This window comes from Bufo gargarizans, chromosome 4 (genome assembly GCF_014858855.1).
Source record: "Bufo gargarizans isolate SCDJY-AF-19 chromosome 4, ASM1485885v1, whole genome shotgun sequence".
NCBI classification, from domain to species: Eukaryota; Metazoa; Chordata; class Amphibia; order Anura; family Bufonidae; genus Bufo; species Bufo gargarizans.
Genome location: NC_058083.1, coordinates 350,244,188 through 350,267,834, shown reverse-complemented (window position 1 = coordinate 350,267,834; position 23,647 = coordinate 350,244,188). Strand labels below are relative to the sequence as shown.

The 23,647-nt window shown below is 41.4% G+C and overlaps 1 protein-coding gene across 1 annotated transcript in view; it reads left to right on the top strand.

The window, feature by feature from the left end:
• The window catches only part of ARID4B (AT-rich interaction domain 4B), a 387,064-nt gene that overhangs the window by 157,387 nt on the left and 206,030 nt on the right, over window positions 1–23,647 (top strand). Inside the window, exon 7 of the mRNA XM_044290640.1 lies at window positions 5,929–6,020. Coding sequence (XP_044146575.1) covers window positions 5,929–6,020 — 92 coding nt within the window. The remainder of the gene's footprint in view (window positions 1–5,928; window positions 6,021–23,647) is intronic.

Genomic DNA, 23,647 nt, shown 5'->3' with positions numbered 1-23,647 from the left:
TCTGTTGAATTACACCACAGTCGCCGCAAATATTGCAGGAGACCTACTGGAACCTGCATGGAGCCGAGATTTACCCAGGAAACAGTGAAGTTTGGTGGAGGCAAAATCATGGTCTGGTGTTACATCCAGTATGGGGGTGTGCGAGGGATCTGCAGGGTATTAGGCAACATCAATAATCTAAAATACCAAGAAATCTTAACTACCTCTTATATTCCCAACCATAAAAAGGCCAAATTCTGCAGCAGGATGATGCTCCATCGCATACTTCCATCTCCACATCAAAGTTCCTTAAGGCAAAGAAGATCAAGATGCTCCAGGATTGGCCAGCCCAGTCACCAGACATGAACATCATTGAGCATATGTGGTGTAGGATGAAAGAGGAAGCATGGAAGACGAAGCCAAAGAATATTGATGAACTCTGGGAGGCATGCAAGACTGTTTTCTTTGCTATTCCTGATGACTTCATCAATAAATTGTATGAATCCTTGCCAAACCGCATGGATGCTGTCCTTCAAGCTCATGGAAGTCATACAAGATATTAAATTTGGATCTCATAGCACCACTACTTAATTTACTGACATATTTTTGGATTTGCAGTAAAGTCGTTTCTATACAATTTCTGTATAGGCGACAAAACTTTTGTCTTGCCAAAATTTTACCTTTCTGTCTTGATTAAATGATAAATCTTTTTTCAGTGAAACTAATTTATTTCAGTGCATTAAAGAGGACCTTTCACTAGTTTAAAAATTAAAAACTAACTATATCAGTGGGCAGAGCGGCGCCCAGGGGTCCCCCTGCACTTACTAGTATGTCTGGGCGCCGCTCCGTTCGCCGCTCTGTGCGCTGGCCAATCGCAGCGCACAGCTCATAGCCTGGGACTCCCAGGCTATGAGCTGTGCTCTGCGATTGGCCAGCGCTGCAGCAAGGGACAACCCTAATACAAAAACTCCGCCCAGTACAACAGAGGGAGCTGCAGACACCGGAGCCTATACCGGGCGAACGGAGCGGCGCCCAGACAAACTAGTAAGTGCAGGGGGACCCCTGGGCGTCGCTCTGCCCACTGATATAGTTAGTTTTTAGTTTTTAAACTAGTGAAAGGTCCTCTTTAAACATCATTTGGGAGGGCTTTTGTCAGGGACTGTATATGCCATACGGAAAATACTTTTGTCAGGGACTGTACAGGTCCTTCTAAAAAAATTTGCATATTGTGATAAAGTTTATTATTTTCTGTAATGTACTGATAAACATTAGACTTTCATATATTTTAGATTCATTACACACCAACTGAAGTAGTTCAAGCCGTTTATTGTTTTAATATTGATGATTTTGGCATACAGCTCATGAAAACCCCAAATTCCTATCTAAAAAAATTTGCATATTTCATCCGACCAATAAAAGAAAAGTGTTTTTAATTAAAAAAAAAGTCAACCTTCAAATAATTATGTTCAGTTATGCACTCAATACTTGGTCGGGAATCCTTTTGCAGAAATTACTGCTTCAATGCGGCGTGGCATGGAGGCAATCAGCCTGTGGCACTGCTGAGGTGTTATGGAGGCCCAGGATGCTTCGATAGCGGCCTTAAGCTCATCCAGAGTGTTGGGTCTTGCGTCTCTCAACTTTCTCTTCCCAATATCCCACAGATTCTCTATGGGGTTCAGGTCAGGAGAGTTGGCAGGCCAATTGAGCACAGTAATACCATGGTCAGTAAACCATTTACCAGTGGTTGTGGCACTGTGAGCAGGTGTCAGGTCGTGCTGAAAAATGAAATCTTCATCTCCATAAAGCTTTTCAGCAGATGGAAGCATGAAGTGCTCCAAAATCTCCTGATAGCTAGCTGCATTGACCCTGCCCTTGATAAAACACAGTGGACCAACACCAGCAGCTGACTGTGGGTACTTGACACTGGACTTCAGGCATTTTGGCATTTCCCTCTCCCCAGTCTTCCTCCAGGCTCTGGCAACTTGATTTCCGAATGACATGCAAAATTTGCTTTCATCTGAAAAAAGTACTGTTTCTGGTTCAAAAGTGGCTTGACCTGGGGAATGCGGCACCTGTAGCCCATTTCCTGCACACGCCTGTACACGGTGGCACTGGATGTTTCTACTCCAGACTCAGTCCACTGCTTCCGCAAGTCCCCCAAGGTCTGGAATCGGTCCTTCTCCACAATCTTCCTCAGGGTCCGATCACCTCTTCTAGTTGTGCAGCGTTTTCTGCCACACTTTTTCCTTCCCACAGACTTCCCACTGAGGTGCCTTGATACAGCACTCTGGGAACAGCCTATCGTTCAGAAATTTCTTTCTGTGTCTTACCCTCTTGCTTGAGGGTCCTAATGATGGCCTTCTGGACAGCAGTCAGGTCGGCAGTCTTACTCATGATTGCGGTTTTGAGTAATGAACCAGGCTGGCAGTTTTTGAAAGCCTCAGGAATCTTTTGCAGGTGTTTAGAGTTAATTAGTTGATTCAGATGATTAGGTTAATAGCTCGTTTAGAGAACCTTTTCATGATATGCTAATTTTTTTAGATAGGAATTTGGGGGTTTTATGAGCTGTATGCCAAAATCATCAATATTAAAACAATAAAAGGCTTGAACTACTTCAGTTGGTGTGTAATGAATCTAAAATATATGAAAGTCTAATGTTTATCAGTACATTACAGAAAATAATGAACTTTATCACAATATGCTAATTTTTTTAGAAGGACCTGTATATGCCATACGGAAAAACGGAACCGAAACGGAAACACGACGGAAACAGAAAAACGGACCGCAAAACATTGAAATATCCATACGGTAGTGTGAAAGAGGCCTAAAGGTGGAAAAAGTTCTGAAATTATTTATCTTTGTCTAATGGTTTTTACATCACAGAAACCTGACATTTTAATAGGGGTGTGTATCCTTTTTATATCCACTGTGTGTATATTTATATATAAGTCTAAAAACAGACAATTCAAGGGTTATCCAGGAAAATATATTTATGACTTATCCTGAGGATCAGTATCAGATCTGCAGTGTTGCGACACCCCAGACCCCTGCTGATCAGCTGTAAGAGGAGGCCTTGAGCTCCACATCTTCTTCCTAGTGATATCGCTGTACATCGGTCACATGGCCTAGTTGCAGCTCAGCCCCATTCAAGTCAGTGGGCCTAAGCTGCAGTACAAAGTACTGCCACTTTATGATGTACGGCGCTGTCCTTGGAAAGCTGCTGGGAGCCTGCATCATTCACCAGAGCTTAGGTGAGCTCAGCGGCTACCTGAAACAGAAGTGATTATGATGACCTTTAAATCTAAAAGTATGCTGACTACCGTTTGTGGGACCGGACCATATATATTTTTTCAAATAACTCTAGTCAAAACACCTTAGTGGGGATGCAGTGAGTAAAAACCTTAAAATTATAAAAGAATCAAGCAATTGTTTATATTACAAGTATCAGCATCCAAGGCCAGCATTATATATATGAAATATGTTTAACTTCTACAACGCTAAATGCAAAGTTACAAAAAGAATATCAAACATATATATTGCAACAAAGGAACATGGTTGGGAAGAACAAAAGAACTTTTGATACATATTTAACAACAATTGAACATGGTTGTTAGGGGTGGGCGATGTAGACAATATAGGCGATATGCGATATAAATTTGTGCCACGATATGACTTTTTAGCATATCGCCTATATCGCCATGATCGCGCTCTCTGCGCGCACCATCTTCTCCTGAGCTCACTGTGCGCGGCTGCCGCTGACAACCAATGAGAAAAGAGGAGGGGAGGAACTGACAGTAAATCATTGAGTTTTCACAATCTCAGTGAGCGCGTGAAAACTCAAATCCGATGGTATTTTCTAACCCCCAGGCGTTCCCATGGTGACAGGGACGCTTGCCTGGGGGTTAGAATATACAAGGCCACGCCGCTGACAGTAGAACATTTAAAAACTAATAAGTAACTTTATTAATTGGTGATCTCTTTATACCTTACTAGGTCTTAGCTCCGGTAACAGCAGGCAGTGCGGGCGGGCGGCGCTCACTCACTGACGTAACGGGCCTGCTCCTCCCACTAGGCGGCGCAGGCCCGTGATGTCAGTGAGTGAGCGCCGCCCCCCGCACTGCCTGCTGTTACTGGAGCTAAGCCCTAGTAAGGTATACAGTAAAGACATCACCAATTAATAAAGTTACTGATTAGTTTTTAAATGTATTCCTGTGAGCGTCGGGGGATCTGTGGATGGCACTGTTTAGAGTGAGGGGGGGGGGGAGGGGTCTGTGGATGGCACCGTTTAGGGGAGGGGGGGGTCTGTGGATGGCGGGGGATCTGTGGATGGCACCGTTTAGAGGAGGAGGGGGATCTGTGGATGGCTCCGTTTAGGGGAGGGGGGGATCTGTGGATGGCTCCGTTTAGGGGAGGGGGGGATCTGTGGATGGCACCGTTTAGGGGAGGGGGGGATCTGTGGATGGCACCGTTTAGGGGAGGGGGGGATCTGTGGATGGCACCGTTTAGGGGAGGGGGGGATCTGTGGATGGCTCCGTTTAGGGGAGGGGGATCTGTGGATGGCACAGTTTAGGGGAGGGGGGGATCTGTGGATGGCACAGTTTAGCGGAAGAGAGGGGGGGATCTGTGGATGGCACCGTTTAGGGGGGGGGGGGGAAATCTGTGACTGGCACCGTTTAGGGGAGGGGGGATCTGTGGATGGCACCGTTTAGGGGAGGGGGGGATGTGGATGGCACCGTTTAGGGGAGGGGGGATCTGTGGATGGCACCATTTAGGGGAGGGGGGGATCTGTGGATGGCACCATTTAGGGGAGGGGGGGGATCTGTGGATGGCACTGTTTAGGGGAGGGGGGATCTGTGGATGGCACCGTTTAGGGGAGGGGGATCTGTGGATGGCACCGTTTAGGGGAGGGGGATCTGTGGATGTCACCGTTTAGGGGAGGGGACTCGGCTCCCTGCTGTTGTGTGCACAGGGCAGCAGGGAGAGTGTAAAGTCCTATTCACCCTAATAGAGCTCTATTAGGGTGAATATGACAAGGGTTCTAGTACGTTCTAGCCCTTAAGGAGGCTAATAGTTATTAAATAAAAAGTAAAAAAAAAAAAAAAAAAAAGTTTAAACACGCCCCCCCAAATATAGAAAACAATATATCGCGATATATATCGCACATGCTTAAAATTATATCGCAATATAGATTTTAGGCCATATCGCCCACCCCTAATGGTTGTTAATATCAACATCCAATAATTTTTACTAAAATCACCATGCTGTGAAGATCCATCTGTTATCTGAAAAAACAATATATGGTCCACAAACTTTTGTCTGTTTTTATACTTTGTTAAGGCTACTTTCACACTAGCTTTCTATTTTCCGGTATTGAGATCAATCATAGGGTCTCAGTACCGGAAAAATGCTTCTGTTTTGTCCTCATTCGTTGTCAATGGGGACAAAATGTAACTGAACAAAACTGAATGCTGCAAAATGGTTGTGTTCTCATACCAGAGAGCAAACCGCAGCATGCTGCAGTTTTCTTTCTGTCATGGGATGCGGAGCAAAACGGAACAGTCATGACCAACAATGCAAGTCAATGGGGACTGATCCATTTAACTCTGACGCTATCTGACACAATTGACTTTCAATGGAGTTCATGACGAATCAATCTTGGCTATGTTAAAAATAATACAACCGGATCCAGCAAAAATGCTAGTGTGATAGTAGCTATGTGCATTATATATTTATTTTTATTTTTTTTTGTCTGCTTTTATTCTGCTTCTAATAAACTTGTTTTAATTATATTACCTAGACCTAGAGGGGTGACTTTACATATTTATGATCACATATTTTATAATGATCAGAGCCTGAGGATAGTTCATCAATATCAGGAGTCTGGTAAACCCCTTTAAATTCACTAAAAATGCTAATTAAGACTGATGTTAGTATATTTTGTTTCAACAGACACTAGACCAACTTCCACTGACCAATCCAGAACATTTTGGAACTCCTGTAATAGGAAAGAAAACAAATCGGGGAAGGAGATCTAATCACATGTGAGTGTCTTCTACACTGAATTGTAACATTTATTCACCAATTTAGTATTTTGATTTAACAGACTGATATTAAATATTTTCTCAGTTTCCTCCTGAAGTCGGACAACACGGGATGCTCCTGTAATTCATTACTTATCTGACGGATCCTGCACCACCACTCTGCTTCTTCCGGCTGTAGCTGTGATGTCATATCAACAACAATGTGAACACTGCAGCCAATTACCAGCCTCAGTGGTTTGTAAAGAGAACCGTGATTGGCTGCAGCGGTAACATAATGTCACCGCTATAGCCGGCTAAACAGATCTCGGCTGGGAGAACCAGAGCAGCGGCACAGGATCTGTCAAGTAAATAATGATCACTTCTTTATTGCTGGTAGACCTCTTGTGTTGCCTGGGTTCCTCCTAAAACGAGACAAACCCTTTAAAGGGGTTTTCCAGGACCTAGTTTATCACTATTAGATCTGTCAGTGTGTGACTCCTTTCACTCTGGCCAATAAGCTATGGTGCTGAAGCCTGGCATCGGAACCACAGAGCTCTGTAAAGTGTGTAGTGACTTTGATACATTCAAAAAGAAGCGAACAGTATCAGAAGAGATACAATAGGAAGAACAATAAAGCATAAAGCTGAATTTGGTCTAGTGAGATGTAGCTATTATTTATTCAAAGGTTGACAGCATCAATCAATGGTATCAATGGTAACATTGCAGCTCATAGATTGAGAAAGTCCATCTATGAGCCAACACTTTACTTTGTGTACTCAGTAAGAATAAAAGAACTGCATCGCTGAACAATTCAAAAATATCATAGTTATTGAGTCTGCACTTTGTTAAGACCTCTACGTCAGACCAGATTATATAATACTTTATTTGAAGTGGAATTGTCTTGGAGTGTTTCTACTCTTTGTTTTAAATACAAAGAAGACACAATAAACAAAGAGCACTTACAGTATAAGAACTACATTGAATTCATAGTTGGATAACAACAACACCAAGAAGAACCTGAGATTGTTCTGTTAATTAAGATTGAGCAGTCCCAGTGCCTCTGTACACATAATCAACTTGGCTACAATACTCTGAACCAATATCTTGTGTCTATAGCCTCTGTCCACAATGGTGGTTTCCTCTAGGCATCAGACCCTCTAACCAAATCTGTGTTGGCCGTTCCACAAAGGAACACTCGGCCAACAAATTCTGTATCTTAGTCCTGCGCTTAAAAGATGATATAGGTTTTCTCACTGGTACATCTCCTTAAAGGAGTATTCCATCTCTAACAAGTTCTGTGTTGGCTCATCTACAAAGGAACCCTTCAATCAACAAAGTCTGTATCTTAGTGCTGCACAGCCAGATCGTATCCACAGGGTTTAGGGCCCCCAATCTCAAATATTGCACATAACGGTTACTGACAAAAAATAGGGTGGAGCCACAGTCTTGATATTCTGGTTAAGTTATCCCCTATCCACAGGATATTTGTTAATTATTAGATCGGACGGGGTCCTCCCGCTGGGACCTCCACCGATTACAAGGGCCCCAAACCCTGTGGAACCCCTTCCTGAAATGAACTGAGCGAGTGGTTGGAAATGCACGGCAATTCTGTTCATTTGTATGGGAGCTCCAGATATAGTGGAGTGCTGTACTCTGCTATTTCAAGAACTTCCATAGAAATTAATGGAGCGGCCGTGCACATTTCCGACCACCCACACAGTTCATTTCATGGGGATCCACGGGGTTTAGGGCCCCTAATCTCAAATATTGCATATAAGGGTTACTGACAAAGTAATTAATCTCCTCTTCCGAAAGAAACAAAAATAGGGTGGTGAACGCTGGAGCCACAGGTGTTCCTATTACCATACCCAGAATCCGATGATAAAGCCTAATTCTGTAAATCTGACATGTCTCTTTATGTGGTAATAACTTTGGAATGCTTTTACTTATCCAAGCTATTATAGAGATTGTCTTTTTGTGACACTTGTTAATGGTAAATTTGAGTTGATTTGCTTTACCTTCATTTACAAAAATAAAATAAAAAATTTAGAGAAATGTGCAAGAACTATTTTCAAAATTTCTAAAGTTTCAATTTAATTTTTTTTTTATTCTCTGCTTTTAAGACATATAGCCATCCCTCATAAAATAGATATTAACCCCTCAAAGAACCAGGCCCATTTTCATTTTTGCGTTTTCTTCAATACATTCCAATAGCCATAGCTTTTAAAATTTTCCATTCATATAGTCATATGAGGGCTTACTTATTGAGAAATAAGTTGTATTTTAATGGCATCATTTAAATTACCATGTCTTATATTGGAAAACAGAAAAAAAAAAATTTATTGGGTGTAACTGAAAAATCTCACAATGCAAAGTTTTTTTGTGTTTTAATAAAACGGTGTCCAGTGTGCACTAAAAATGACATTATTCTGGGGGTCAATACGATTACAGTTAACACCAAATAAGGAGGGGGTTTGCGAAAAGGTTTCTAATGGTAGAAATTCATTTTTGAAGTTCTTACCCTAAGTCTCGTGAGACTTTGCGAAGTAATAACTTCAGCTGTTAGGAGCCAATATATTCTAATGCTCACTCCGTACAGTATTCTAACGAAGTTTTCTGCGAATCAATTTTGGATTTTTCATCTAAAGTCAATTTGCTAATCCGTAGTAATAACTGTGTAATTGTACTGACCCAGGGAATGAAGGGGGCAGGTCAGTTTTACTGCATAGGGAGCGCTGTAAAAACAAAACCCATAAAAACTGGTGAAATAGCATTTTTTCCAATTTTACCCCATTTGGAATTTTTTTTTCCAGCTTCCGACTACATTGTATGCAACAATTGGTGCCATTAGAAAGTACAAATGGTCCACAAAAAGCAAGCTCGCATACAGCTATGTGAACTGGAAAAATAAAAAGTGTTATGCAGGGTAGATTTGATTTAAATCAAACTTGATTTAAATCATAGTTTTCTACATAAAGACTATTTCTTGCTGGTATAACTTATAATATGCAAGTAGATGAAGATTTTTAGAATAACAACTTTTCATATTAGTTTGATTAGGTTGATTCTGTATTCATAGGTTTGTAGAAGTTAGTATTAAGGTCTTTTTCTCAACTCTGTTCATGTTATAACATTTTTGCTGTAAAGGAGAGGCATGTGATCTCTGCTGAGTCAAATTCAGTTTTGAGAACTGCAAAAGTAAACCAAGCATCTGTGATAATATCTTGTAGGCAGAGAAACTGCCCAATAATCTTACAAAAACCTCTGGAAGAGCATGACATTGTGAATGGACAAAGGGGGAAACTAACTCTCCTTAGGGAGAGAGCACCTTAATCAGTGCACTTTACCCAGTTAAGCCAGTACTCTCTGCTCTGCACTGATGAGGGGAAATCACCCCGAAACAGCTGTCTGCAGATGAGGTGCTGGCTTATTTAATATCCAAGTCATGTCTCAAGGCTTATTTTAAGAGCTGAATATTGACTTATAGGATAGCTGCCTTACATCTGGTGGCATTAGAGGCAAAGCTTGTTAAGAGCTCATTTGCATTTCTTCCCTCCCATTGTGAATGGATTAATGGAATTTATTTACCCAAAAAATTAAACATATACAGCCTTATTCTACATAATTAAAAAATGAATCTTTATTTCATGATTGAATAACCTTTGGATGGTAATATATTTTCCTCAAAAAGCATTTTATATTTTAAAAAAAAAATCGGATTTAAATCATAGATTTTTATCCACCCTGGTGTTATGACTCATAGTCAGGGAGTGAAATAATGAAAACACAAAAATGAAAAATCCTTTGGGGCTCAAAAGGGTAAGGACCAATTTTAAAAACGACATCCTGCATTTTCTACATGAGCTAAAAGAAAATGGAGGTGAAATGTTTTTGCAGATTTTCCATTTTAATACATTTTTCCTGTAACACAGCAAGGGTTAACAGCAAAAAATAAATAAAAAAATTATTCTCCAGTTTAATAGGGGACTTTTGAGGGTCTGATTCCTTCTACCAATGCAGAGTCATTTCTATCAGTGATTGTGAGCAAAAACCAGGATTGGAGCCTCCTAAGATAGACACCTGTTCTGTGTTTAGAGCCGAACCTGGTTTTGGCTCAAAATCAATGATGGAAATCTCTAAACAAAACAGCGACTTGTGAATAAGGGCTCATGCACATGACCGTAGCATGTTTTGTGATTCACAAATTATGGATCTGCAAAACACGAATAACGGCCTCATTGGTTCTGCATTTTGCGAAACAGAATGTCCTGGCCTCTATAGAACAGTCCAAAATCTGAAGTCGATTAATTCCCCAACTTAGTTTTAGGCTACTTTCACACTAACGTTTTAGTTTTCCGGTATTGAGATCAGTCATAGGGGCTCAATACCGGAAAAAAACACTTCATTGTCAATGAGGACAAAACTGAACTGAACAGAACAGAATGCTCCAAAATGCATTGTTTCGTTTAGTTGCGTTCCCAGAACGGAGAGCAAACCGCAACATGTTGTAGTTTGCTTTCCGTCCTGGGATGCGGAGCAAGATGGATCCGGCATGACAATGCAAGTCAATGGGGACAGATCCGTTTTCTCTGACACAATCTGCCACAATAGAAAACGGATCTGTCCTTCATTGACTTTCAATGGAGTTCATGACTTAGCCGTCTTGGCAATGTTAAAGATAATATAACCGGCCCCATTTATAACGGATGCAGGTGGTTGTATTATCAGTAACGGAAGTGTTTTTGGTCAACCCTGCCAGATCAAGTAAAAACGCTAGTGTGAAAGTAGCCTTAATGCTGTACAGAGACCTGTCTCCGTACAGCATAAAAATGTATGTGCTGCGGCGAGGTAAAATTCTTTAAGTCTTTTGGTAAATAAATTTGACCTTTGATTCTACGACTTTTAAAACAGTAATCCAAAGATGACTTCTGTCCCAGCTTGTACCTCGGTACCGAAGCAGACTTCAGATTCCTGTTTTTAAAGGGGTTCTGCACTTTGTTTTAACTGATGATCTATCCTCTGGATAGATCATCAGCTTTTGATCGTCAGGGGTCCGACACCCGGGACCCTCGCCGATCAGCTGTTTGAGAAGGCAATGGTGCTCCAGCACCGTCTCACTGTTTTCTGCCGGTCCATTCAAGTGAACAGAGCTTAGCCCTGCCCACGCTAGTTAATACTAGTCGTGACGTCACTGGGCCAGCGGTAAACAATGAGAAGGTCGCGGTGCTACTGGAGCGCCGCAGCCTTCTCAAACAGATGATCGGCGGGGGTCCCGGGTGTCGGACCCCCGCCGATCAGAAGCTGCTGATCTATCCAGAGGATAGATCATCAGTTTAAACAAAGTGTAGAACCCCTTTAAAGTCATGTCAAAGGCTGAAGTTATTCACTGAAATCTCACGCGACTTCAGACTTAACGAATTTTGTCTATGCTAGGCACATACATTTTAATGCTGTTTGGAAACAGGTTTCCATACAGCATTAAAACTAAGTTGGGGAACAAATCGACTTTGGATCTTGTATCTGAAGCTCGATTCACTCACACCTAAGTCCTATCCTTGTCCATAAAACGGACAAGAACTGGATATGTTCCATAATTTTGCAGGTGCCACGAAACAGACATATGGATGCGGCCAGCACACTGTGTTCTGTCTGCATGTTTTGTGGCCCCACTGAAGTGAATGGATCTGGATCCGACCCGCACAGAAAGGTGGATTGTATGGGAAAAATATTTGACTGATTTTACAAACTTTGTTAACCCTTTAGGTGTTCCACAAGAATTAATGGAAAATAGAGATAAAATTTCACTTTTCTGGCAGATTTTCCATTTGAATCCATTTTTTCCAGTTACAAAGCAAGGGTTACCAGCCAAACAAAACTCAATATTCATGACCCTGATTCTGTAGTTTACAGAAGCACCCCATATGTGGTCATAAACTGCTGTAAGGGCACACGACAGGGCGCAGAAGGAAGGGAATTCCATACGGTTTTTGGAAGGCAGATTTTGCTGGACTGGTTTTTTGACATGTCCCATCTGAAGCCCCCCTGGATGCACCCCTAGAGTAGAAAGTCCAAAAAAGTTACCCCATTTTGGAAACTACAGGATAGGGTGGCAGTTTTGTTGGTACTAGTTTAGAGTACATATGATTTTTGGTTGCTCTATATTACACTTTTTGTGAGGCAAGGTAATAAGAAATAGCTGTTTTGGCACAGTTTTTATTTTTTGTTATTTACAACATTCATCTGACAGGTTAGATCCTGTGGTATTTTTATAGAGCAGAGCAGGTTATCACGGACGCAACAATACCAAAGGTGACTTTTGTTATTTGTTTCAGTTTTACATAACAAAGCATTTAGAAAAAAAATAATGATTCTTTAGTGTCTCCACATTCTGAAAGCCATAGTTTTATTTATTTTTTGGGTGACTGTCTTGTGTAGGGGCTAATTTTTTTCGAGATGAGATGACTGTTTGATTGGCACTATTTTAGGGGGTGTATGAATTTTCGATCGCTTGTTTTTATTTATTTTTATGGTATTCACCTAAAGGGTTAGGTCATGTGATATTTTTATAGAGCAGGTTATTACAGACGCGGCGAAACCTAATATGTCTACTTATTTATTTATTTTTTTATGTAAGTTTTATACAATGATTTAATTTTTGAAACAAAAAAATAATGTTTTAGTGTCTCCATAATCTGAGAGCCATAGTTTTTTTTTGTTTTTGGGCGATTATCTTGGGTAGGGTATGATTTTTGCGGGATGAGATGGCGGTTTGGCACTATTTTGGGGTGCGTATGACTTTTTGATCGCTTGCTATTACACTTTTTGTCATGTAAGGTGACAAAAAATTGCTTTTTTTACACCATTTTTATTTTTTTACGGTGTTCACCTGACGTGTCAGGTCATGTGATATTTTTATAGAGCAGGTTCTTACAGACGGGGCAATACCTAATGTGTATACTTTTTTTTACTTACGTTTTACACATACCAGCATTTTTTAAACAAAAAAAATTATGTTTTAGTGTCTCCATATTCTGAGCGATAGTTTTTTTTTATTTTTTTATGTGATTGGCTTAGGTAGGGGCTAATTTTTTGCGGGATGAGTTGCCGATTAGATTGGCACTATTTTGGGTGGCATAGGCCTTTTTGATCATCTGGTGTTGCACTTTTTTTACACCGTTTTTATTTTTCTATGGTATTTATCGGACAGGGTGGATCATGTGATATATTTATAGAGCCGGTCATTACAGACGCGGCGATAACTAATATGTGTGTTTATTTTATTTTATTTTTTTATTCTAAAATAAGGAGAAAGGGTATTTTTTTTTTTTTTTTTTTTTTACTTTTTCATTTTTTACTTTATTTATTTTATTACTATATTAATTTTTATTAAAAACAAAACTTTTTTTTCTTTACTTTATTTCTGAAGTTCACTTTTGGGGGTCTGATCCCCTGTTCAATGCATTATAATACATTTGTATTGTAATGCATTGCCTGTTCATGTACTACAGTGAGTAGTACACAAACAGGTTGCCTAGGAGACCCAGCCTGAGGCTGGATCTCCTCTGCTCCCGTAGAAAGCAGTTCCCGATGCCGTGCAAGGCATCGAGTCCCCATGCATCGGGCTGTCTTCTGAGACATCAAGTACCCGCCACAGCAGCGCGGGGACTCGATGTGCTCCCTCAAAGACAAACCTGGTAGCGGCATAGAAGGGGTTAATCCGCAGCGATCGCCGATACGGTAGGGGGGGTGGGGTCACAGGACCCAGGGTGCCTGCTGATTGATTTCAGCAAGCATCCAATTCCAGTGTCTGTAAGAGGTTAAAGGGGTTTTCTCATTTCAGCAAATGACATTTATCATGTAGAGAAAGTTAATACAAGGCATTTATTAAAGTATAGCGATTTGTCCATATTGCCTGCTTAACATGATTGATAAGCTCTGTGCCTCTCTGTCATCTTTTTACTACAAAATCACAGTGAGATAAAGTTGTCATTGTGGTTTTGTAGTAAAAAGATCACAGAGAGGCACGGAGCATTATCAATCATGTTAATGCTCTGTGTCTCTGCTGTCTGGAGGTGGCTTGGCTGTCATTCACGCTGTGGCTGATGCGCACGTTATCAGTTAGTGTGAAAAAGCCCTAAGTCTTTAACTTGTTTGGCCACTTTTCATTTCAGAAAAGTAGGTGCAAATAATACCAGGTATAACCTAGTATAGTTCAGTAGCAGGCAGCCCACTTAACCACCTAACTGTTTTGCCTGAGCTCAGCTCGGGCTGTGGGAAAAAGTGCTTAAAGGTGTTGTGTCACTTCAGCAAATAACATTTATTATGTAGAGAAAGTCAAAACAAGGCACTTACAAATGTATTGTTATTACCCATATAGCCTCCTTTACTTGCTTGATTCATTTTTCCATCACATTATACAGGTCCTTCTAAAAAAATTAGCATATTGTGATAAAGTTCATTATTTTCTGTAATGTACTGATAAACATTAGACTTTCATATATTTTAGATTCATTACACACCAACTGAAGTAGTTCAAGCCTTTTATTGTTTTAATATTGATGATTTTGGCATACAGCTCATAAAAACCCCAAATTCCTATCTAAAAAAATTAGCATATCATGAAAGGGTTCTCTAAACGAGCTATTAACCTAATCATCTGAATCAACTAATTAACTCTAAACACCTGCAAAAGATTCCTGAGGCTTTCAAAAACTCCCAGCCTGGTTCATTACTCAAAACCGCAATCATGAGTAAGACTGCCGACCTGACTGCTGTCCAGAAGGCCATCATTAGGACCCTCAAGCAAGAGGGTAAGACACAGAAAGAAATTTCTGAACAAATAGGCTGTTCCCAGATTGCTGTATCAAGGCACCTCAGTGGGAAGTCTGTGGGAAGGAAAAAGTGTGGCAGAAAACGCTGCACAACTAGAAGAGGTGACCAGACCCTGAGGAAGATTGTGGAGAAGGACCGATTCCAGACCTTGGGGGACTTGCGGAAGCAGTGGACTGAGTCTGGAGTAGAAACATCCAGAGCCACCGTGTACAGGCGTGTGCAGGAAATGGGCTACAGGTGCCGCATTCCCCAGGTCAAGCCACTTTTGAACCAGGAACAGCGGCAGAAGCGCCTGACCTGGGCTACAGAAAAGCAGCACTGGACTGTTGCTCAGTGGTCCAAAGTACTTTTTTCAGATGAAAGCAAATTTTGCATGTCATTCGGAAATCAAGGTGCCAGAGTCTGGAGGAAGACTGGGGAGAGGGAAATGCCAAAATGCCTGAAGTCCAGTGTCAAGTACCCACAGTCAGCTGCTGGTGTTGGTCCACTGTGTTTTATCAAGGGCAGGGTCAATGCAGCTAGCTATCAGGAGATTTTGTAGCACTTCATGCTTCCATCTGCTGAAAAGCTTTATGGAGATGAAGATTTCATTTTTCAGCACGACCTGGCACCTGCTCACAGTGCCAAAACCACTGGTAAATGGTTTACTGATCATGGTATTACTGTGCTCAATTGGCCTGCCAACTCTCCTGACCTGAACCCCATAGAGAATCTGTGGGATATTGGGAAGAGAAAGTTGAGAGACGCAAGACCCAACACTCTGTATGAGCTTAAGGCCGCTATCGAAGCATCCTGGGCCTCCATAACACCTCAACAATGCCACAGGCTGATTGCCTCCATGCCACGCCGCATTGAAGCAGTAATTTCTGCAAAAGTATGCCCGACCAAGTATTGAGTGCATAACTGAACATAATTATTTGAAGGTTGACTTTTTTTGTATTTAAAACACTTTTCTTTTATTGGTCGGATGAAATATGCAAATTTTTTGAGATAGGAAATTTGGGTTTTCATGAGCTGTATGCCAAAATCATCAATATTAAAACAATAAAAGGCTTGAACTACTTCAGTTGTGTGTAATGAATCTAAAATATATGAAAGTCCAATGTTTATCAGTACATTACAGAAAATAATGAACTTTATCACAATATGCTAATTTTTTTAGAAGGACCTGTATACTGCTTGTTTCCATGGTTACGACCACCCTGCAGTCCAGAACTGGTGACCGTGCTTGCACACTATAGAAAAAAGCACTTGCCTAGGTGCGCTCCCATGGTCCCAGCCACCAGAGATGCTGTAGTGTACAAGCACAGCCACCACTGATGATTGCAGGGTGGTTATAACCATGGAAAACGAGCAATGTATAATGTGATGGAAAAATGAAATCACAGTACATTAGTAAATGGCTTGTATTAACTTTCTCTACATGATAAATGGCACTATATACAGTGGATACAAAAAGTCTACACACCCCGTTTAAAATGTCAGGTTTCTGTGCTGTAAAAAAATGAGACAAAGATAAATCATTTCAGAACTTTTTCCACCTTTAATGTGACCTATAAACTAATGTGACCTATTATTTTATTTTTATATTTTTTCTTCCCTCTACCTAAAAGATTTCAGTTTGTTTTTCAATTGAGTGGTACAGTTTATAGGTCACATTAAAGGTGGGAAAAAGTTCTGAAATGATTTATCTTTGTCTCATTTTTTTACATCACAGAAACCTGACATTTTAACAGGGGTTTGTAGGATTTTTATATCCACTGTGTGTGTGTGTGTGTGTGTATATATATATATATATATATATATATAGACAGTTGCAAGAAAAAGTATGTGAACCCTTTGGAATGATATGGATTTCTGCACAAATTGGTCATAAAATGTGCAGAAATAGACAATCACTGTCTGCTTAAAGTAATAACACACAAAGAATGAAATGTTACCATGTTTTTATTGAACACACCATGTAAACATTCACAGTGCAGGTGGAAAACGTATGTGAACTTTTGGATTTATTAGCTGGTTGAACCTCCTTTGGCAGCAATAACTTCAACCAAACGTTTCCTGTAGTTGCAGATCAGACGTGCACAACGGTCAGGAGTAATTCTTGACCATTCCTCTTTACAGAACTGTTTCAGTTCAGCAATGTTCTTGGGATGTCTGGTGTGAATCGCTTTCTTGAGGTCATGCCACAGCATTTCAATCGGGTTGAGGTCAGGACTCTGACTGGGCCACTACAGAAGGCGTATTTTCTTCTGGTTAAACCATTCTGTTGTTGATTTACTTCTATGCTTTGGTTCGTTGTCCTGTTGCAACACCCATCTTCTGTTGAGCTTCAGCTGGTTGACAGATGGCCTTAAGTTCTCCTGAAAAATGTCTTGATAAACTTGGGAATTCATTTTTCCTTCGATGATAGCAATCCGTCCAGGCCCTGACGTAGCAAAGCAGCCCCAAACCATGATGCCCCCACCACCATACTTCACAGTTGGGAAGAGGTTTTGATGTTGATGTGCTGTGTCTATTTTTCGCCACACATAGTGTTGTGTGTTTCTCACAAACAACTAAACTTTGGTTTCATCTGACCACAGAATATTTTGCCAGTACTGCTGTGGAACATCCAGGTGCTCTTGTGCAAACTGTAAACGTGCAGAAATGGTTTTCTTGGACAGCAGTGGCTTCCTCTGTGGTATCCTCCAATGAAATCCATTCTTGTTTAGTGTTTTACGTATCGAAGATTCGCTAACAGGGATGTTATCATATGCCAGAGACTTTTGGAAGTCTTTAGCTGACACTTAGGATTCTTCTTCACCTCATTGAGCAGTCTGCACTGTGGTCTTGCAGTCATCTTTACAGGACGGCCACTCCTAGGGAGAGTAGCAGCCGTGCTGAACTTTCTCCATTTATAGACAATTTGTCTTACCTTGGACAGATAAACAGCAAGGCTTTTGGAGATACTTTTATAACCCTTTCCAGCTGTATGCAAGTCAACAATTCTTAATCGTAGGTCTTTTGAGAGCTCTTTTTTGTGAGGCATCATTTGAGGGTGGTTATTAACGGTACACACTCAGATTGGGTCACTGTCACTAGTAGGATTCTTTACGGTCAGAGCAGTGAGACTATGGAACTCTCTGCCTGAGGAGGTGGTGATGGTGAGTACAATAAAGGAATTCAAGAGGGGCCTGGATGTATTTCTGGAGCGTAATAATATTACAGGCTATAGCTACTAGAGAGGGGTCGTTGGTCCGGGGAGTTGTTCTGGTTGCCTGATTGGAGTCGGGAAGAAATTTTTTATTCCCCTAAAGTGGGGAAAATTGGCTTCTACCTCACAGGTTTTTTTTTTTGTTTTTTTTTTCCTTCCTCTGGGTCAACTTGCAGGATGGCAGGCCGAACTGGATGGACAGATGTCTTTTTTCGGCCATATGTACTATGTTACTATCATTTACATCAGGCAATGCTTCTTGTGAAAAGCAAACCCAGAACTAGTGTGTGTTTTTTATAGGGCAGGGCAACTGTAACCAACACCTCCAATCTCATCTCATTGATTGGACTACAGTTGGCTGACACCTCACTCCAATTAGCTCTTGGCGATGTCATTAGTCTAGGGGTTCACATACTTTTTCCACCTGCACTCTGAATGTTTACATGGTGTGTTCAATAAAAACATGGTAACATTTAATTCTTTGTGTGTTATTAGTTTAAGCAGACTGTGATGGTCTATTGTTGTGACTTAGATGAAGATCAGATCACATTTTATGACCAATTTGTGCAGAAATCCATATCATTCCAAAGGGTTCACATACTTTTTCTTGCAACTGTGTGTGTGTGTATATATATATATATATATATATATATATATATATATATATATATATAAAACAACAGAGAAAGTCTGCAGCACTCCTTGAAGTAAAAAATGTGCAGTTTAGTCACACATGTCAGTAAATTTTCTGACGTGTGAATAAACTGCACATTTTTTACTTCAAGGAGTGCTGCAGACTTTCTCTGTTGTTTATCCGTCCTGTATCGAGGGACCACCGCGGGCACCGTACAACTATTCACTGCATGCGAAGGAGTGCTGCCAAATCTTTTCTATGGATATATATATATATATATATTTTTTTTTTTTGCCTTTATTCTGCTTGTAATAAACTGCCTAGAGTGGTGACTATGCATATTTATGCTTCCTTGACTTTTTCAGCTCTGTGTGCACTCAGAGCATGTTTTCCAGGATATAAAATACGTGATGCTTTACCGATCTCCTACCACTCCCTCTCCACCACTTCCAAGTCCCTGCCAGCCTACTTCCCAGTCCCTCCTACAAGGAATGACAGGTTACCTAGGCCTACGGGGTAGAAATGTTATAGAAATGTTAGTCATGCCGCTCAGTGAGCACCGTAAATTAATTCTACAAAATAATGCGAAAAATGTTGTCTTTTTCCCTAAAATTAAAAAAGTTATTTACTACACTATATATAACCCAAAATGATTTCTAAAAAACCTACAACTAATCCCCCCAAGAATTTGAAAGAAAAAGAAAAAAAAAAATTAAAGTTATGACTGTTGGGGGGGGGGGGGGGATATTATCGGTCCTTAAGGCTAAAATGAATTGTCACTAAGGACAATTGCAATTGTGACCCCTCAGTTGTGTGCCAACAAGATATATTAAATCTTTACATTAAAAATCTACATTAAAAAAGTTAAATGAGTTGTCTCATCTCGCCATTACCAAGGCAAGATGAGAGAGTCCCAAACACTAGCCAGGCGGGAAACAGCAGGGCGCTCGCTGTTTCAGTAGCTCCCTTTGCTATGCTGTTTCTGAGCTAAGGAGAGAGCATAGCTTGCTGTGCTACAATGTTTCCGTATTTCTCATGCACGGCAATGGGACCTACTGGGAATACTCTGCTGTTGCCCGGCCAGGAGGTGATCAGGACTGTCTCATCTCACCTAGGTAATATTTCCCGAGCCAATGCATTCTAATACAGTACATAGCATTGGCTCCGTATAGTATTGAAACAAAGTTTTGCTTTGCTCATGCCTAAATATAAACATCATGGGTCATCATCACCATGGCCGAAAATGCCCATACTATTAAAAAATGTTTTTACATTTCCAATACGGCGATTAGGGTAACGGGAAAAAAGGGTCAAAAGCCGGTTTGCCATATTTTTAATTGCTTCTCTTACCTAAAATAAATAAATAAAATGTATCAAAAAGTCACACGCACTCCTAAATTGTATCAATAAAAACTACAGATTGTCCCGCAAAAAATGAGCCCCTATACAGCTAAGCTAACATAAGTATAAAAAAGTTATGGGGGTCAGAATATGGTGATTTTTTTTTTTTGTTACCGCTTCCCACTACATTGTATGCCATAATTAATGGTGGCATTAGAAAATACAACTTGTCCCTCAAAAAATAAGCCCTCATACAGCTACATTATGTCAACGGAAATATTTAAAAAGTTATGGCTCAAGGAAGATGGGGAAGAAACCGCAAAAACGAAAAAAAACTCCGGTAGTGAACAAGTTAGTACATTAGGTGTGCACAGTTTTCCAAAATACAATACACTAATATTAGCAAAGTTGCCACAATGTACATTCTTAGTACGTTAAAGGAAATGTTGTCAACACATGACTTGTGTTGACCTTATGTTTTTGTTCAAAATACATTTTTAACGTTTTTTTGTCATTTTTTTTTTTCCACGTCAAGGAGTTGTTTTCTGAGTAAGGTTACTTTTGTCCGTGTGGCTGATGTAAAGCAAATGTTTGAGTTTCTAATTACAGCAAAATAGCGGCACCCTTAATTATGCAAACAACATTGAAAATGCATAGATATTAATTCCAATAGGATAATAAATAAATAAACTAATTTGAAAAAAATGTTTCCGTGCCTAATTGAATATAAGGAGAATATGAACTGACCAAATCTGTCCATCCCAAGCCTGTCTTGGAGAAGCGAAATAGTCTGTAAATGGTGTTACCATGGTGACTACGATGTGCTCCCATTGTCTTATAGGTGCGGGTCCCAACACTGAGACCGCACCTATATTGAGAACCGAGCCCTGAAGGGGAAGGAGGACGCATTGCACATGCACAGCCTCCCTCCATTTATTTTCTATAGGGCCGGCGAAAATAGTTATGCAGCCAGGTGCCCCCCTATATGTTAGTTATGCCCCCTGTATATAGTTATGCAGCCAGGTGCCCCCCTATATGTTAGTTATGCCCCCTATATATAATAGTTATACAGCCAGGTGCCCCCTATATACTAGTTATGCAGCATAATAAGTATTTGAACACCCTGCGATTTTGCAAGTTCCCCCACTTAGAAATCATGGAGGGGTCTGAAATTCACATTGTAGGTGCATTCCCACTCTGAGAGACAGAATAAAAAAGAAAAAAAAAATCACAAAATCACTGTATGATTTTTAAACATTTTTTCTTGCACTGCTGAACATAAGTATTTGAACACCTGAGAAAATCTGTGTTAATATTTGGTACAGAAGCTTTGTTAGATAGCTTTGCAATTACAGAGGTCAAATGTTTCCTGTAGTTCTTGACCAGGTTTGCACACACTGCAACAAGGATTTTGGCCCACTCCTCCACACATATCTCCTCTAAATCTGTCAGGTTTCGGGGCTGTCGCTGAGCAACACGGAGTTTCAGCTCCCTCCAAAGATGGTCTATTGGATTTAGGTTTGGAGACTGGCTAGGCCACTCCAGAACCTTGATATAATTCTTAGGCTTCATGCACACGACCGTATGTGTTTTGCGGCCCGGAAAAAAAAAAAGCATGACGTTCCGTTTGGCATCCGTTTTTTTTTTGCGGATCCGTTTTTTGGGCGGATCCATTGTAATAATGCCTATCCTTGTCCGCAAACTAGAAAAAAATAGGACATGCACAATTTCTTTTGCGGAGCAACGGAACAGACATACTGATGCGGACAGCACACAGTGTTTTTTGCAGACAGATTGAAATGAATGGGTCTGCATCCTATCCGCAAAAAAAAACGGATCGGACACAGAAACAAAATACGGTCGTGTGCATGAGGCCTTACGGAGCCACTCCTTGGTTATCCTGGCTGTGTGCTTCGGGTCGTTGTCATGTTGGAAGACCCAGCCACGACCCATCTTCAATGCTCTGACTGAGGGAAGGAGGTTGTTGCTCAAAATCACACAATAAATGGCCCCATTCATCCTCTACTTAGTACAGTGCAGTCGTCCTGTCCCCTTTACAGAAAAGCACCCCCCAAAGTATGATTTTTACCACCCCATGCTTCACAGTAGGGATGGTGTTCTTAGGATGTAACTCATCCTTCTTTTTCCTCCAAACACGACGAGTGTAGTTTAGACCAAAAAGTTCTACTTTGATGTCATCTGACCACATGATTTTCTTCCATGCCTCCTCTGGATCATCCAGATGGTCATTGGCAAACTTCAGATGGGCCTGAACATGGGATGACTTGAGCAGGGGAACCTTCCGTGACGGCTGTTCTACCAACAGTGACCTTTGAAACTGTGGTCCCAGCTCTCTTCATTTCATTGACCAGCTACTCCCGTGTAGTTCTGGTCTGATTCCTTACCTTTCTTATCATCAGTGATACCCCACGAGTTGAAATCTTGCATGGAGCCCCAGTCCGAGTGAGATTGACAGTCGTCTTTAGCCTCTTCCATTTTCTAACAATTGATCCAACAGTTGATCTATTTTCACCAAGCTGCTTGGCAATTGCCCTATAGCCCTTTCCAGCCTTGTGAAGGTCTTTTGGTCTTGTCCATGGTAGTAGTTGGCGTCTGACTGACTGTGGGTGTCATTAAAGAGCTCAGACAGGTGTTACTAAGGCCTCATGCACACGGACGTTTTTTTTCACGGTCCGCAAAACGGGGTTCCGTTGGTCCGTGATCCGTGACCGTTTTTCCGTCCGTGGGTCTTCCTTGATTTTTGGAGGATCCACGGACATGAAAAAAAAGTCATTTTGGTGTCCGCCTGGCCGTGCGGAGCCAAACGGAATTACAATGCAAGTCAATGGGGACGGATCCGTTTGATGTTGACACAATATGGTGCCATTTCAAACGGATCCGTCCCCATTGACTTTCAATGTAAAGTCTGGAGTTCTGTTATACCATCGGATTGGAGTTTTCTCCAATCCGATGGTATATTTTAACTTGTAGCGTCCCCATCACCATGGGAACGCCTCTATGTTAGAATATACTGTCGGATATGAGCTACATCGTGAAACTCATTTCCGACAGTATATTCTAACACAGAGGCGTTCCCATGGTGATGGAGACGCTTCAGGTTAGAATATACAAAAAAACTGTGTACATGACTGTCCCCTGCTGCCTGGCAGGTGCTGCCAGGCAGCAGGGGGCAGACCCCCCCCCCCCCCCCTGTTTTTAACTCATTGGTGGCCAGTGGGCCCCCCCTCCCCTGTTGTTAACTCGTTGGTGGCCAGTGTGCGCACCCCCCTCCCTCCCTCCCTCTATTGTTTTAATACATTGGGGCCAGTGTGCGCGCGCCCCCCCCAACCCCCCCCCCTCCCTCTATTGTTTGAATACATTGGGGCCAGTGTGCGCGCGCCCCCCCAACCCCCCCTCCCTCCCTCCCTCTATTGTTTTAATACATTGGGGCCAGTGTGCGCGCGCCCCCCCAACCCCCCCCCCCCCCCTCCCTCCCTCTATTGTAATCATCATCGGTGGCAGCGGAGTGGAAGATTTTCATACTTACCTGGCTGCTGGCTGCTGCGATCTCTGTGTCCGGCCGGGAGCTCCTCCTACTGGTAAGTGACAGGTCTGTGCGGCGCATTGCTGTCACTTACCAGTAGG